General features: G+C 43.9%; 2 protein-coding genes across 2 annotated transcripts in view; one reads left to right on the forward strand and one right to left on the reverse strand.

Annotated features, from left to right (window-relative positions):
- Nucleotides 1-10,552, reverse strand: SLC2A11 (solute carrier family 2 member 11). The gene is made up of 12 exons (XM_008632108.2): nucleotides 10,491-10,552; nucleotides 8,639-8,737; nucleotides 7,940-8,100; nucleotides 6,408-6,532; nucleotides 5,577-5,706; nucleotides 5,299-5,447; nucleotides 4,382-4,569; nucleotides 3,967-4,077; nucleotides 3,395-3,496; nucleotides 3,189-3,264; nucleotides 2,175-2,302; nucleotides 1-1,545 (listed from the first exon to the last, which is right to left on the reverse strand). Exons 1-12 carry the CDS (start codon nucleotides 10,509-10,511, stop codon nucleotides 1,345-1,347), a joined length of 1,491 nt encoding a protein of 496 aa, XP_008630330.1. The 5' UTR covers nucleotides 10,512-10,552; the 3' UTR covers nucleotides 1-1,344.
- Nucleotides 10,553-17,383: 6,831 nt separating this feature from the next.
- Nucleotides 17,384-17,880, forward strand: part of DERL3 (derlin 3) — a 5,937-nt gene continuing 5,440 nt past the window's right edge. The window contains exon 1 of the mRNA XM_017732188.1: nucleotides 17,384-17,417. Coding sequence (XP_017587677.1) covers nucleotides 17,384-17,417 — 34 coding nt within the window. The remainder of the gene's footprint in view (nucleotides 17,418-17,880) is intronic.

Here is a 17,880-nt window from a genome sequence, read left to right on the forward strand (position 1 = left end):
AAAGGAACAAAAGTTTACTTTTATTTTTCATATGTTATAAACTTTGGGTAGTGAAAGAGAGTTCTTGTACAGACTCCTCTTCTGAGAAATAGATCTGCTGTTCCACTCATGCCCAGCATGACAGTAATGCATTCCAGAAATGTTTACAATCTTTTTATTCAAAAATGCTGTATTTTTCTTAAAAATGTAGTTAAAAAATACACTGAAAGAAACTTTACCTTCTTATTTTGAAAACATACATGTTCTTCTTTGCTGCAAACATGAGCAGTGCTGTGACTTTCATACAAACAAAGTCAAAAAAAAAGAGGTGGCTTGATTATGTCTTTGAGAAGACATAAGAAGAGAAGACATTTGAGAAGAAACTTAACCAGTCAAGCCAATGCCTGTGAAAGGCCATATTAAATGAGGAATGTTGCCCTGTGTTATATCAGATTAACTAAAAAGAATCAACATCACATCTGGGTCTTTGCCAATGTGTTCTATGGAGACAACAAGGACATGCTGCAGAGAACATTGTGGTGTGATCTAAAGATCCACATCCAAAACAAGCTTCTGCCATATGAGCTCCTCACCACACTTAATGTTAGCAGAGCATAGGTGCAAAACCCTACGAGATGGACCAGCAGTGTCCATGGGAGCAGTACAAACTGGACTGGGGAATTACTTGTGCTTTACAACATAGGACTGGAAGACAACAAACAAGCCATGAAGAAAACCGGTCCAGAATAAATAGTCTGCAAAACAATGCCCAAAAGTCTGTTGTATAATAAGCCACTTAGCAAGTACTAGAAGCTTTCTTTCTAATCCATCTGTCACATGATTTTATAGCTGAAAATAATTAACCGCTCACTATTGCTCAACAAGTAGGAGTCTATTTGAAATCACTTAATAACAGAAACGACGGGAGCACCAAGACAAGGTACTGAAAATTTCATTTGGTGTCTGAAAACAGAATTTAATCGCATTAACTTCTGGGTTAGAAAGCCCAGATTCAGGGGCAAGAAAGAAGGACTTCTGAGATGGAAGTTACTGTTTGGAGAAATTCTGAAATTTTCTAAAGCATTACATGGTGCTGTATGATGATAAGAGAACAAGGCATCATTCTGTTATTCTCTGATATGGATTCTAAAATATGCATGTGTTACTCAGTACTAAAAAGTGAGAACAGATTATTAAACTTTTGTTTGGATTTATCAGTTCAAGTGTATGTTTTCAAGGTGAATTTAAGAACCTAAAAGTAATATATTGTCCCTAACCATACTTCTCTCTGTGTCCCTGCAAGGGCACATAGCCACTGCTGAATTCACTGCAGAATTCCCCCAGATGCCATCTTCCTTTCTTCTGCTACAATGTGGTGGTTTTGATCTCCTCAGGGCCTTTATAAAAACCCGCATGGGCCTTAGCTTTTAAGTTCCGTTTCCTGAACTCCTCTGAGATTTCCAGGAAGGACTTCCCCTTTGTCTCAGGAAGGAAAAACCAAACGTAGAGAGCAGTGCAGACACAGACCACAAGGAATGGGATGTAGCAGAAATGTGCTAGACTTTTCTGAAGAGGAGGAAAAAACAAGACAGTGTTGGTGACATTCTGTATGACGACAAATAGGCATAGACAAATCCCTCTTCCTGCATGGTCTGAGGTCACCCAGGGAATATTTCTGTGCACCCTGGTAAGGGCCTCACATGCCTGGATGCAACAGCACCCCAACAGAGATTGGGAAATTCGACATAGCAAGAACAGTCTTTTGAAATGTCTTTTTCTGTCTTTCTCCCTATACATAATTGTATAGAATGTGAGCCCTCAGTAGGAAATAAAACAGGAATGTATATTGTGGAGTTCTGCTCCCTTTTGCTTCAGGAATCATCTTAGGGAATGGTGCCAGGGTCTGGCAAAGGGAAATTAAATCACATCTTTAGCTCCAGCTGTTCTCAACTGAGGACAGAGGAGGAATATTGATCATCCATGCCCCAAATGATTCAAATCCCAACCTCAAATCAGAAATCACTGTAGGGAACATGGAGAAAATTTGGTTTAGAGGAGTTCTGGCCACTTTCCTCATAAAGATACTTTGCATAGAAGTGCTGTCTTGCTGCTTGCAATACTCTCTTTTCCTGGTCACTATCAGAACCTCTTTCTTGTGCAGAACACTAAAGAGCTGCTTTGCTTTGGGAACGCACCACAATGAACGGAAAGGCTGTTCCAACCAGAAATAGATTGAACCAGAGCAGGGAGCCACAGATCATGTAAGCAGCTGGTCGGGACATTTGATCAAAAACTTCTGTGGGCAGAACTCCTGTTACACCAGCTGGAAAAAGAAATGGCAAGAAAGTTAATAATATTGTTGACATTACATTAAAAACAAGAGAACATATCTTAACAAGAATGCCCAATATGAAGTATGAGGTGAATTTTTTGGTTAAATATTAAGGACTAGGTAATTATTCAAACTTTCTCACATTAGAATGAACTGCCAGGAAAAGTTTTGTAATCCACATTATTCTTACCAGGACCCAACGGTGAGAAAGGCTTATAATTAATTCAACCCCATGGCACTGTAGGGACTGGGACAAGAACTTATTGCCAACTTGTGTGGCATGTGACACTGGCAGCTTGGTTCTATTCTTACCTGCCTTCCTTCAAACTCATGTGAGCAGAGTCTCACATCTACACACTCAGCATGCAAACATCCACAACAGTCTGTGTATTGCCCACCCCCAGAAATGAACAGATTCTGCCAAGAAAAGGCACATTAATAGGCTAACAAATAGATGTGGAAATCGTGCTTCCAGGTGTTTGCAAGAAAATAATCAGATGGCATAGCCAACAATTTCTAGGATTAAAGTGAAGCATTAGAAATGCTGGTTTACAGCCCTAATGGACTGGGCAGCAAATCAGAACCTTGTCATCTGCTTAAGCCAAGAATCACTTCCAAGTGCCTTGGCCTAATAGCCAAGAAGACTGATGGGGAATAACACAGAGAGAAATGGGCACAGCCTGGCCCTGCACAACACTGACTTACCAGGGGCATGCAAACCCCTGTGAAACAGCCAAACACCACTGGCAGAAATTACCTCGTTCCTTTGAGTGTGCTATAACTAAAGGGGGTCTGAGAGTTTCCATAAGATGCCTGTACACATCTCTAAGCCTCTGCAGTACCCAAAAGTTTCACTGAAAACACTGAGGGAACTGACCTGGTCCGATTCCAAAGCTCAGGATATAGGCGAAAATGCAGGCCATGCTGAGATAAGGCATCCAGCTAATCTGAGTCTACAGCCACAGAGACCAATGGAAAACCAGTGAGGGCACTTACACTTATTTGCCACCACTGAACACCCCAGTCATATAAAAGGCAAAGCCCAACTCCATTCCACTTAAATAATTAAGTAAAGTTTGTTACCTGCTGGCTCAGAGCGACCATGAAGACAATGGCCCATCCTGCCATGAAGGTATATCCCCCAAGCAGCAGTGGCCTCCGACCAGCGTAGTCTATAATAATGTTCTGCACAAAGTAACACAGTGAAAAATAAAGCAAGATATTTAAGCTGTATTTATGATTCCTGCCTCTTTCCTCTTCAGATTTCAATACTCTGTACCTAGTTTGCTCTACAATAACTTTCAGGATCTTGTCTGCTTCATAGAAAAAAACCTCAAAAGAAAGTTTTGGTGGCAAGACGGGTGTTCAGGGGAGATGAGAATGTCCCAGCTGCACCTAAACTCTGCCACTATCCATATGGTCTCAAAGCAAGAAAGTTACACTTCTTAGAGATTTCAGACAGTGATGGCAATGCAATGTCTGACCAAATACTTCTGCATTGAGCTATCTGGCTGTGGGTGCTGACAGACAGCCTGGCTGCTGTGCTTAAAGGGCTTCCTTGGCATGAAAAGCAATGTAACCCCCAAATTTGTACTTAACAGCCTCCTCCCTGCCAACAGATGCTGCATGTCACCAGAGTGCATTGAGAGTCTCACACAAGTGATGGATGTGATCAGTTCACAGCTTCCTGTGCCAATTACAACATAGGGGATTATGTCCTGAGGAATTCCAGCCTCTTGGAACACATAAGCTGCATAAAAATACATCTGTGGAGAGAAGAAAGTAGAAAGCAGTAAGGAAAGACATCTGAAAATACATCCCATTGTTTTTCCTGAAGGACCATGCAGAGTGACTAATGCCCTGTCATACAGGCTATTTTGACAGCATCCTTCTGAACCTTCCCATAACGCACAGGTGTATTTTGGGAACCAAATATCTGACATTTGAAGATCTCCACAGGCAGAGAGACACTATTTGCTCCTCTCCCGCTGACAGAGTGTTGAATCCAAGTGCTCCCACCCATGTCCCATGACACAGTGCTGCTGCTGGCTCCGGTGCCAGGCTGCTTACCGAGTCATTCCCACAGAGCTGCATGGCACTGCTCAGCACAACGATGCTCACCAGCTGCCACCTCAAAGCTCGATTTTGGAAGAGCTCCCATGGGTGCTTCGCTCTCTGGCCTCTAACAGCAGCCTGTTCTGCCAGCATCTCTTCCAGCTCTGCACTCAGGTCACTGGTACCTCTAAGCTTCTGCAGTGCTGCAAGGACAAGGGAACCTCTTACTCCTGGGCTTTCTCTTCAGTTTGGTGCTCTGCAGGGTAAAGGATCGAGCAGCAGGTGATGGCTGCAGAAAGCTGCAGGACAGAGCCTGTGATCATGCTGTGACCTTCACAGAGTTGATCAGCTGTGGTGAAGCCACTTGAAAGATTTGGGGGAAAGGGAGTGCAAATCCCTCACCACTGTTTGACAACTGAGTATCTCCCATCAGTGCCATTTCAGCAGCCATGCTTCTGACTCAGATCTCAAGTGACTTCCCTGGGAAATGCAGGCAATTAAGATGTTCTTGGTACACAGCACATATTTCCCAGAAAATAATTCCAGCCACTATGCATATGAGGATTTGTATGCCACAAATCTAAGTAAATCCTTTAATATGAATTGGCTTCAGATTTGATCCTGAGCTCTTCAACCAGCATTTATTTCACTTCGTAGTTACAAAACATATTTGCCATTGTGAACACAAGTCTTACCTTTTGACCCTATTATTGTAGCAAATAAGTCTATTGAAGGAAGATGCCTTTCAATTACCTTAATAGATCAAATATATTTAATATTATAAAATGTTCTTTAGTTCGGAAAGAGGAAGTGATCATATTTACAACTTGATATGAAACTTCCTACATGTAAAATTTGTGGCACCATTCCAAAAATTTTGGGGCCCAAGTCTCACATGTTCCATGAGGACCTAACAGTCACCCTAAACTCACCAGAGATGCAAGATTCTTTGTCTCCACGGTCAATCAAGAGGTATCTGGGACTTTCAGGGAACCAAGGCAGAGCTGTGAGCTGGATCAGGGCAGGAACCACGTTGCTTGCTAAAAGGAATGGCCAACTCTCTTCCCCTCCTAGGAGCTCCCTAGAAAAACATAAACACAATTTACACAGTATTTTCACAACCTCATAAAAGAGGAAGGAAGGAAGGAAAGGAAGGAAAGGAAGGAAAGGAAGGAAGGATTTAATAAGTGGGCTTCTTGCTTTACATTACCTGAGTCCAACAACTTGCCCCAGCACCAACCCCAGGGCTGTAAATGATGCAGAGGTCAAGGCCACAGCTCCTCTGAGCTTCTTCGGGGCACTCTCAGCCAGATACATGGGCTGAATGTTCATGCTTACACCTGGCAAGGCAGACAAATGCTGACCTCAGCTTGTGGGCAGAGGAGACAAGAATAAACGCAGTCAGCCACCTCTCGAGGTTGCCAGCTGCACTCCTCTGTTGCAGACCATGTGATAACTAATCTACCAGTGCTTGCCATTTACCAAACCTTCAATTTCACCCCTATCCCTTGTATAAGCCACTAAACACACATTCAAATATTCATCAGTAGCAGTGGATAATGAAACTGAAACCTGTCAGGGCCTCAGTTCTATGGTCTTTTCAGCACCAAATCCAAGGTTATGTACAATGTTTCCCTCTACTTCCCTCTTTTGAGGGTAATATCATATTTTAAGTCCCTTATATTGATCATTGTTTCCTGGGATGAACTTCTACAAAAGTTTTTGTGATGGTGCTCATGCTGGTGAGTGACTGACATTCTTACAAGCAGATAGGGATCCATTTTCAGCTCAAACTTTCCCCATGCACAGAGATGCTCATGTGTAGTGAGCAAAAACAACCCCCCCCCTCCCCGCCTGTGTATGCTTTAAAAGAAAGCCCTTAGAAGCGAAGTATAAAATCTGTATATGAAATTTCTTAATTCACTTACGTGTGTCTGGTCATCCTAAAGGATTAATTGCTTTAATATCTTGGATCATTCCTATTTATATTTCTTCTAATTGTTACCACCTTTGTCCTTCTATACTTCTCATGTTGCCGTACCTGCATTCACGCCAGTAAAAAATCTGCTGAGCATAATCATTTCAAAGGATTTGGCCATTCGGCTGAATCCTGACAAGGTTGCAGCTATGATCACAAAGACGTTGTTCAGCAGCAGAGACATCTTCCTTCCAAGAGAAAAGACAGTGGTGAGCACATGTGTGTCAGGTTCAGTTATCAGGTGCCACCTGCCAAGCCTGGAAGCTCCAGCTGGGCTGCTCAGCCCCACCACAGACCATCCTGGTTAATCCAAGCCCTGTTTGAGGTGTCTGTGTGGCATGGGGTGTACCTGCAGTGTTGGCTTTAGGCTCTCTGAAGGTACCACCAGGTTCTCCCCCAGATTCAGGGCTCTTGTGCTCACACACAGTTTCTATTTGAATGGAGAGGAATATTCCTTCAGCAAGCCATATGTATTTTGGTCTGAAAATGTTAATTTGTTGAAACAGGCAATTTTCATATAATAGTGTAAGTGTTGTGCAACTTTGTCAGAAGGTTTTCATGAGTCCCAGGAGAAATTTCTGCCGAAAACCAGAGAAAAAAAAGAGAGCTCTATTGACCCATACTATTATTATTGCCAGTAATTCTCTCTAGTCCCTGCTCACTGCCTTGCCAGTCAGTCTTTGTTTCTCTTCTTTATGATGGAATATGATTTTATTCCAAGGCAGTACAGGATGAAATCTCTAAAATTTTAGTGGGGTAAGGAAGCCATATCCTTTCAGGTCTTCATAACCTTGAAACTAGTAAGTCATGGGACCTCAAACCATAATAGGGCCTGCTTCATCATATAAGAGGAGCAAACTAAAGTGATAGCACATAGAGGAAAATCTTGGGGTTGAGAGAGAGTGAAGCAAAATCTAATTTCCTATTAGTTTATGTTGGTAACATTGGTTTGGGTTTCTTTTTCTGAAGAGAACTGGGGATGGAGCTGTGTATGAAAGATAGGTGAGATAAGACAGATACTTGTACTTACACACAGAGGAAAAAAACCCAAACCACTATGGAAATTTATTGAATACTTCCAGAAATATTTCAGACCAAAAGGTGGATGCACAGCCTGTGAGACATGAGGAGCTGGGATGCTAGCACTGCTCTTTGTAAGCACTCTCTGTTTTTCTAGTGTCATTCCCACCAGTTACCACAGTTTATTTTGAAGAAAAATCCTTAGTCTGATCCATCATGATTTCCCATTTAAAAGCATGGCAGAAAACTGGACACAAAAATTATAGAGATTATGTCGGTGGTTACTGTGATAAGGAGTTCAACTGATATCCTTGTAGCACCTCAGCTGGGCTGGAATGTGATGAGAAGGTAATGTGGGGAAAAAAACCTGTTCCCTGTTGAGTTTTGAGATATGAAATACTGTTTTGTCAGGTAGTTTCTCCCCGCCAACCCAGAATGTTTATAGCAGACTAATCTGTGATAGAAAACTTGTTTTCATTCTTTGTAACTATGGTGGGCATTTTGCTGTAGGGCTCCTAATTCCTCTTAGATTAAGGGAAGCTGCAAGGCTTAATTTAAACTCCAGCACTTCTTACCTTCCCAACATGATGGCCATGGGACCAGCAACCACAGCCCCAGTGAGGCCTCCCAGAGGGTAGGCAGAAACAGTGAAGGACCACAGCAGCAGGATCACGTTGCTCTCCAGGGGAACACCCGTGCGCTCCAGCCAGGTTGTGTTCATGAACGTCTGGATGTACTGAGAGAGAAGGACAGTGCTGCAGAACCACCAGAGAGGTGAAGGACACTGAGAAAGGCTCCTTTTTAATATATCTATTTATGCTGGGTTTGTGCCTCCAATCTCCTCCAGTTCTTAGATGTGTTTTTAGCAGAGTTTAGGGTATAAAACTGTTGCTGTTGCAGTTGGTTTATATCCATATGTAGTTTTTTTTGATAATCTAAAAATTAATTTCACGGGTCTCACTTTGAATCTAAGGGCAAAAATCAACTTTAAAGGATGCAGGTTGGTAAAATTTTAGATTTTGGTAAAGCAGTTGAAACAAAGCTTTTGAATAAATTCTTGTGACACTAAATGGATGGTTTTTAGGATGGCTTTTGACAACAAAGTCCTGTACTCCAGATGTGAATTTTACAGAGGGAACAACACGTCCTTGCTTCCTGTCCCTCAACAGCAGCAGCCTGCAGATTTTCAGTTGCACACCACTGTCCACAGCCCAACAGAGCCACCAAGGAAGGGTCTGTCTTGGGGGGCAGGCACTTGGACTAGCAGTACTTACTGAGGCTGGAGCATTGATGATGGAGATGTTGTAACCGTATTGGAAAGTGCCTCCAATCCCAGCAGCACATATTGTCAGGATCAGGATCTTGTTCTGAAGCTGAAGAAAAGGGGAAGACAATGGAGGGCTTCCTTGCACAGAATAAAACTACTCAAAAGACATTCAGACTTTGAGCTGGGGGATTTTCCCATGGCCATGTGTATCCAGTGCATTCAGGAGTTATTGGTGTGCTAGTATTTCTATCCTTTCATGATAGTAACACATATTTTAGTTTAGAGTGCCTTTCCTGTGATGCTGCACATGTTATATGGAGCAGACAATGTTTAGCAGTCTATAATTGTGTATTCAGTATTATGATACAGGTGAAATATGTGGCAGACAGTGAGTTCCTATGCCATGTTCAGGTCTCCTTGAGGACATTTCTTCATGAGTATTGCCACTTGCTTATATTGCCAACTGACACCGCTGCTGTGCCTTGGGAAGCACATGCAGGGGAATGGGCTGCCTCACGCAGCATCGTGGGATCGACTGTTGGTATAAAAGTAAGGTCTCTTGACTTTTTGAAGGGTGTAGAACAAGTTGTCCTGGCTGGCCCAACATGGCAGCTGACAGCTAACTGGCAGGCTGACAAGCAAAAACATACATCTTTTTTCCTCTGTTTTGGGCCTGTGCCTTTGGTTTCCCCATATGTAGGTGAAATCCTGTAAGATGCACCCTGAGGGAGTCCTGGGACTGGGAGCTCTGTTCCATGTCTCAAGACCACTCTGAGCATGCTGGGGGCCCCAGCATATCTTTAGCCTGACACCTCCTGCACAATGTTCTGGGTGTCCCAGGGCCAGGATGGCCTTTGCCAGCCCCCTGCTTAAAAACCCCTCCCACTGGGAAAGCTCTAGTGTAACATGAAGAACCCATGCTCAGGCTTGGCTGTTTGCCAGTCAGTGCAGGGCACCTCAGGCCAGATTGTGTTTTGCTACATGAATATGACTCCAGTGACCTTGAGAACTTAAATAACCCAAAGCTAGGGACCTCTTTCTGCTTTACCTGTTCATTTTCTTCTTACAGAGCTGTCCACTAAAGAAAAGGAAATTTTGGTCTAGTCTCACAATAGCTCTAAAACCACAAATTCAAATAATCTTGGATTTTTTCCTTTCCTCAAAGTGTTTTCTTCTAAATAACTTCCATACCAGCCTGAGACAAAATGTTCTCCCAGGACAAAAATTAAAGCCAAACTATTCCAACCCTGCAGCAAGAGGAGGCTGAGCTCTCTCCTGTCCCAGCTAGCAGCGGGTACATTTCACTTGCACTTTCCATGGCTACACCACTTCCCTGTCTTGTTACTGAGAACTGAGCTAAGGATTGGGCACCTGATATCTCTGCTCTTCCTAATTATTCTAGTTCTCCAGGTGAGAGAGTTTCCTCTCCCTACAATAGCACATTCCTTTTTTAATTACAATGTCTAAGAATGCACCACTCCTGCTCATTTCCCCGCTTTCGTTATAGAGTACCTCCCCCATCAAGTCCTGTATCACAGAGCTCTTTTGTGGCCATGAGCTAAAGTAAAATGGTTTGTTTCTCCCTTCAGGAGCCAGTAAACACTACTGTGCTCAGAGCTGAGCTGTATTTACAGAGTGACCTTCCCAAGCCCTCCTTAACACCCGGCTTCCGCGCTGTTTTCCCAGCCATCATGGTGGTGTGCAGCTGCCAGGAGAGCCATTAGTCTGTCAACTTTATCCCAAGGACTGTGATGAATTGGAAAAATAATTCTACGCAAACCTGACAGTATTTACCCAGCCTTATAAAAATTCAAATTAAAAAAAGTCTCTAAATAATAATAGTAAAATAGATGTTTTACCAGTCTCTGCAGCTTGTTCATCCTCTTTCATAGGTTTTCCTCTGTCTGCCAAAGGCTCTGGTACTCTCACAGTGCTCTAAGGGATTATTTAAATCTCCAGCATAGGAATGTGTATTTAGTCACCCATTACGTTAGGATAAGACACTTGATTTGGCAGGTGTTTTGCCAGCTGATTTACATTCTCAGAATGGAGCTGAACGTTCATTAGCAAGACAGTTCAATTCATTTTGTTGAAAACTGATGACAGTCCAGGGAAATGATTCTCCAAGATCCAGATCTGTCTAAACCCTCTTGAAGGCCAGTGTGGTTTACAACATAAATTCCTTCTCAGAGCATCTGGCACAGTTAGCAGTATCACTTCTCTGATTAAGTGTGATAAAAGCAAAATTAACTACAATTTTTTTCCCCTGACTGTATTTGTCCTGGAACACAATCTACGATCTGAAAGACAAACCAGACTATTTCCCTTGGTCCTGTCAACGACTGGAATGAATGAAGCCCAAGCCTTTCAAATCCCTGGTTACTCAAGGCCTTTCCCTGTACGCCTGTCTGTGTTCTGGTGACAGACAAGGAATCCAGCTGTTGCTGGAAAGGCTGTGTACAGAGGTACAGAAGGCTGTGGTCCTGTTCCCTCTCCTTAGCCTGGCACAGAGCAAACAGCCACACTTAGAGCACTAGATCTTGTGAAGTACAGAAGACAGCAGCGATGGCTTTGCTTCTTTCTATAAAACAGAAAGGCACTCCCTGGCAGTGGGAAATGGTGAATCCTTATGAATCCTAAAGGTGGAGATGGAGGTATATTGCACTGCCAGCAGTAACATTAAGGGGCTGCTTCACAAAATATCTGGCCTTCAGGAATAATCATGGTGTTTTAACATCCTTTCATCCTGCAGAGTGAAATTTGTGAGGTCCCTGACAGATTTCAGAGTATTTGAAATAAGCTAAATGTTTTTCAATGCCTCTTTGTCCCTACTCAGGTTTTACTGCACCCGAACAGAAATATGAACCTATTCCACATCACAGAGGTATTTTCTAGTGAATGTGTAGCTAGGGATGTGGTGCTGCATCAGCTGCAGCCACTAAGTGGCAGGATAAGTACAAAATTTGCTGTATTAGGCTCTGAATCCAACATGCCAGCACTTTGCTGCCTGTGACGTGTGGCAGGGGTTAGATGAATACTTCCAACAGCTTCCCAAACAATAACTTGTTAACTGGGGAACCGACATAACTGTGCAAGCCAACAGACACTGATAGATAGTTTAGGCAGCATATATCGAGAACAGTAATTAATTCAAAAAGGAAAGATCTAGTTTCTTCATGCTGTCTGCTCTGAGCTTGTGACAGTAACCAGAGCTGAGTGAAGTCCTATGAGTAGGCATTGAGATGCTGGGGATTGTGGCACAAGCTGTTCACAAGCCTCCCTGTTCCAGAGGGGGCATAAATTGGATTTTTTTGCTGTAGCTAGATCTATGTGCAGCTGGCTAGCTGGGAGTTTCAGGAAGTTGTCCTCTATCTTTTCTAGTAACAGCTGCCTTGATGAGGAGTGAAGGGATAGATTTTTTTTCTTCTACACAGCACCTATATTACCCATGCTTTGGCACTGAGAGATGCTCACACTGGTTGTGTTTCTAACTGGCTTTTTGCTGCACCTTAAAAACCCCAGCATTCCCACTGTTTCATCCTTGTTGTCAGAGTTTCAGAGCTGCAGTTGGTGTAGATGAGAAATCTCTGGGGTTAGGGTCTGTCACCAGGGTATAACCACTGCTCTGCAGTTACTCAGACTCCTGGTTCTGGAAGCCTTCACATAAACCCGGCAGGTTTCCACAGTACTGTGGGCACCCACCACCCGCTTCCTTCAAATACTCTTTCACTGAAACCCGTCATAATCAGGGTGAAATATGATGCCATGCACATGGAAGAGGAGTTATTTGGAGAACGTGATGGCAGTCTCTGCCTGCAATTATCTGACTGCAGGAGTAAGTGGTAATCCCGCCATTAGGAAAGACCATCAACACATGCTCTTTGATCTGTCACGAACTGAGAGGTTCCAATGTTTTAGTCTGTTTTTACACCAGAATTATCTGGACCAGCTTCAAGGGGAGAAAAAGGGCCCCATTTCCATCTGTGAGGCTTGGATCTACAGGATGAATTCTCCCTACAAACGCTACACTGTAAATTGCAGAAGAGATTTGGAGCGGCTCCCTGGCTGGTTGCTGACTTTCCCAAGCTCTAGCCTGGCTATTTTTGCAAACCTTTCTCACTTTCCTCTAAGGATCATCACTGTGAGATACAAAATACCTCTGTTTGCTTGTCCTTACTCTTGCAGAACTCACATAGAATACAGAACACAAATAATAAGATCTGCAAACAAGCAGCTTTCTCAAGAAACATGCAGGTTTGCTGATTTCATGGTGAAAGCAATGTTTATGGAACTTAGCTGTTGAAATGGATTTTCTTTGTAGGAAATTAGTGCCCTGCTGTGACACTATTATTCTCAGTTCCAGGAGTTCACTAATGTTCTTTATAAAAACCCCACAATTTATGTAAGTTCAAAACACTGTATAAGAACTTCAGGAAATGAGCTTCATCATAGAGGTTTCTCAGGGCAGGGACCCAGTGCTGACAGAGCTTCTGCTACCACACAGAGTCACTGGGACACTTTCCAGACCAGTGGAGATACATGGGAGCTGAGTCCTTTGAGGACACAAGGGCTGATACAACCAAGGGAACTAGCTGCTTTCCCTTGCTAGCTAGGATTTTTGGATACCAGAAGAATAGCTGTATGTTCTGTATGTTGGATCAGCAGTCCGCCTTTTCCTCCTCCTGATAAGCAACAGAGCTTCTCTGGGAAAACTGAGGAAACCCAAAATCCTAAAAATAATTCAAATACCTTTTTTTCAGTCCATTGTGAGCTGTAGGTCATGCTGTGGCTGAACTATTTCCTTTCCTTCCGTCTTTGTATCAGACACTGATGCAGGCAGTTTGTTGAAATTGGGTGACCTGAAGGCCAGAGAGAACAAAGTGCTTGGTTGAACAAAACCTCTATTTCTGTGTGTATGAGAAGAGCATTTACACTCTACCAAATGGCATCAAATGTTGCTGAATGTTCCCATCAGAGGAAAAGAAAACGTGTACAGCATTGTCAGAGTGTCAGAGTTATCCTGCTTTCTTATTTAACAGTCCCTTCAGACAGAGCTTTTGATTAGAGCTGTGCCCTGGCTTATTGAGAGGCAGCTGGACTGGGACATGTAGTCCTGCCTCTGGTGAAAACCAAAGTACAAATACCTTTTCTGACTCCTTGAAGGGGTCTTCAGCAGCTGACAGCATGCTCAGTTGATGTGCTACTATTGTGAGCTGAGCATAGACCTCTTTTCATAAGACACAAGCATTGTTTTTCAGTTCCCTTGTTGATTTGGCCACAGTGCTTATGAAATGGATGTTACAAAATAAAGGCCCCTGAAGGATATTCCCTACTGACAGCTGTGGGAGGTGACCTATGGAGTAGGGGACAGATCACAAGGCAGAAGAATTTAACAAGAATTATTAAACACTGGAGAAAAATAACTGTGCAAAGAGACAGACATTTTCTTGTTTGATGTCTTCAACTGATGATCAGAAGCTGTTTTGGAAGAAGTGGTTTATTTGGATATGTGATGAGGCTCTGCTCAAGGAGATTTAAATGTGATCTTCTTTCTCATGATATGCCAGATGCAAAGCTGTATTTTTGAACTAAAAACCATAGGAAATAAAAATAACATTAACTGTGATTTACAGCAAACCCTTTGCAAACCACAAATCCTTGGAGGGCTGAACTCTAAGTGCTATCTTTAGTTTCTTTCTAACAAACACACAAATTTAAGAATCCATCCAGTTCTGTATGATTCACTTTCTCCTGACTTTAGCCATCACACTCCAGAGTTAGCTGATTTGGAACAAGAAATCCTTCAACGAAGGAGAAAGAATTTATATATGGCTATTATATAGGGAAAAGTAAACATTTCAAGTGCCTCAAGCAGTTATGATTACACAGCTTATCTATGCACAACAGCTGCATCAAGCTCTCGGCACCTCTTGTCCATGCCACCGAGGACTGAGTTTGGGAGCTGAAATAACCTTCCAGAAAGGTCCCCTGGCTGGTGTGCCTCACTTGTTCCTAGTGCCAGGGCATCAGTCATGTAGAGACCTGTTCTACACCAAGGCTATCAGGGGTCTCAGGCATGGCATGTCCTGGGGAGCACCATAGGTGAGACCTTGAACAGAACTGTCATGGTCTCATATCCTGGTAGGGGGAGTCTCTCAGAGTGGGTGTGTGGGGGTATCTTTGTTTTCAGATGAAGGGAAGATTTGGGACTGTAAGCAGGGGGGTGGAGCATTACTCCAAGCAAGGGGCTTGGGGTTATGTGGCCTGGGAGTGAACGCTCTCCCTTGAATACCCTACAGCCCAGCTGAAGGAGATGCCTGTGTGTCATCGCGCCAGGTATGACTTGTCACTGTAGGACACATTGCAAAATGTCATCAGATGAAGTTACAAACAAAATGCCAATGGTGTTAAAGAGCAGAGGGCACATGTCACTGGCTGCACACTCACCAAGTGCGTGCCTGGGGGCTGTTTTCCTGCCCCATCAGCTGCAGGCAGGGGTGAGCGCCCTGCCAAGGGCGCCAATGCTCGTTAGGGCCTGTGCTGACATGGCGCACAGCTCCTTTCATCCTGCAACCCCGGGGACTGCTGTGCTGGGCAGAATGGGAACTGCTGCCTTTAAACAAAGCATCTGTTTATTCTTGAAACAATTAGTGACAGCAGTTAGATCTTGAACTCATTACTGAACCCAAAACAATTATGATAAAAACAAGTTCCAGATGGGCTCAAAAGGAGTTGTTTTTGTCTTCACTGAATTAGAATGGATTCCATGTCTTCAAGTTCCTCTGGTATTTATGGACAGGAAACATGAATTACACACAATAATTTACTACAAACAAAAGAGATGAATGCTGCAACAGCCCATTTATCTTTGCTCATGTGCCTTCTTGAGGTTTATGTGCTGTTTAACTCATGGGGAGAGTTAATAGCATTTTTTTCTATTTTCTAACTCTGCAGTTTTGGTTTGCAGAAACTGAGACAGGAAGCTGTTGAATTTCTGCTGCAGGTTACTATTACTGAGCCTGCAGATGCAGAATGGGTAAATACTCTCTGGCAAAGAGCTGCCTCTAAAACCATCATGTTTCAGTTCTTCCTTTGAAGGACTTGTGCAAAGGTTACAGTTGGGACTTCTTCTAATTAGTTCCTCTGGCAGCTCCAAGAGCCTGCAGACAGAGACCTTTTTCAAAGCCTGTCCAAAATGGACTGAAGTCTGGGCATCAGACATATCTGTATGGAAACTCTGAGTTTCTGACATCTTAGGTTTGGAAGCTGATGCTGCACATTGACAGCAATTGAACTGCTCCAAAAAGGAAGGGGAACCCAGCAGATGGCAGGAAGCAATGGTACATCACTATGCTACACCTGCTTCAAGTCCTCAGGCAGGGGCAGGAGGACAGGATAAGGCAGGAGGAAATCAGTAAAAAGAACTCCTGGGCAGCATTTTTCTGACAGTCCTTCTTACCTTCTTGCAGCTGAGACAAAAAGTTTGGCTTTGTTTTTTTTCAGGCTTTTAGTTAGATTTCATGATTTTATAAAAGGCTGCATGACAGCATCACTACGAAGGTGTGTATGTGAACCCAAATATGTGGCTGGGCTGATGGGAACTTGTGGAAGGACATAATTCCAAAAACCCATAAAATGTGACACGGATTGTAATAAAGACTAAAGCTGCCCTGGGTGTACTGTAGTGCATGAAGTCAGCTTGGCTGAGTTCCGAAGGGAGTGAGATCACGGGCAGAAAGCAGCCTGGGAACTCAGGGTGACACTGAGATTTGTTTGGCCTCTCCCAGTGGGAGCTGGTGAGCTTCCCGATGCACTTCATCACTTCTCCCCCTTCCCCCATAAACCTTAGAAAACAAGCCTTAAGTAGAAGCCTGAACAAATAGAGTTCTCCAGTTTTGGCTAGAAAAGAAGGGAAGAGAAGAGAATTGAGAAACTGATTATTACTTTTTTTTAGATTTTATGCAATGTCTAATTTGCACAGTCTTTCACAGAGAGTAAGTGGGATTGATTATTTGGATTCTCATCTCTCTGGAGCTAGCAAGAGCCTCCTTTCAGCAGAGAGGCTCCCAATATTCATCTCCCAGCCTTGGTTCAAACAAGGACAGGGCAGGAATCATGGTGCATGAACTCAGCTTCTCTCTGGTGCCCATAGGCAGCAAGAGCAGATAGGAAACCTCTAATTCACCACACAAAGGAACAGGATATTTATTCATTTATTTCATTCATTATTCATGTATTGACTCTCAGTTCTTCGAGTCAGTTGCCCATTCTGCTGGGTTGGGAGCTCTGTGGCATGCTGGAGGGCTGAGCTGCAGCAGCACAGCATTTGGGCTGAAACAGCCACATGAATAAGGGCAGCCCTTTGCAGAGCTCCTGGCCTGATGAATTTCCCTGCAAGATCAACTCTTCTCAACTGTCAGAGCTCTCACATCCATCCCAGCTCCCACCAAAAGCCTGTAACCAACCCTATTGACACTGCTGCATTTTGGGGTCCAAGTTCCTCGCTCAAGTCCGTTCCCAGGATCCCTAATGCAGCTCTGACCTGAAGCAGTTTCTCCTTCTCCCCCAGCAACATCAGAGGTGGTCTCAGCACCACAGTGCCCAGGGCACTCAGGAGCCCATTCTCTGGTCTAACAGATGCCCACTGGTCTCTTGCCTTCTCCCCTCTCTCCCTCAGTATGTTGCTTTATCCTCATGTCCTGTCATCTTCCATCTGGGTTTTGTATTTCATCAAAGGGCAGTCGGGGTGGAGATGGTGGAAGACACAAAGACTCCCTCCACCGTCGGTAATTTCATTTCCCATTAACTGAGGGTTTAAAGGGAAATCTCAGGGCTCATTAAGGCTCTGATGACAGCTTAACCCTCTCCAGCACATACCCAACACCAGGCCCATTCCTCATCTGAATCCAGGGTGGCTGTAACATTAGACCAGACTCCTGAGCAGGGCAGACAGGTCTGGAAAGCACAGTCGGCAGGAGAGTGAAGGATATCGGGATTTTGGAGATCTTTATCAGCTCCCGTTTTCAGGAGCACTGTCTGTGTTGGACACGCGAGCAGCAGAGAGACTCTGCTCTCTCCTGAGGGCTGAATTCAAGTGCTGCCGCCGTTCCCCAAGTCGCCCTCGGCACCTGGTGGGACCACACATCTCTCGGTTTCTTCCAGCGACCTTGTGCGACCTCGACAGCCCGGTGCGATCTCGCACAGCTTGGGGAAACGCCTCACTGCTCCATCCAGGAGGCAGGAGAGGTT

Source organism: Corvus brachyrhynchos, unplaced genomic scaffold (assembly GCF_000691975.1).
Source record: "Corvus brachyrhynchos isolate BGI_N302 unplaced genomic scaffold, ASM69197v1 scaffold864, whole genome shotgun sequence".
NCBI lineage: Eukaryota > Metazoa > Chordata > Aves > Passeriformes > Corvidae > Corvus > Corvus brachyrhynchos.

Coding starts and splice junctions, on each gene's coding strand:
- SLC2A11 (XM_008632108.2), bottom strand. CDS start 10,511: ATGAACAAGCTGCAGAGACTG. Junction 8,738..10,490: donor TGAACAAGCTGCAGAGACTG/GTAAAACATCTA, acceptor CCTTTTCTTCAG/CTTCAGAACAAGATCCTGAT. Junction 3,265..3,394: donor TGGTCGCTCTGAGCCAGCAG/GTAACAAACTTT, acceptor CTGTGGCTGTAG/ACTCAGATTAGCTGGATGCC.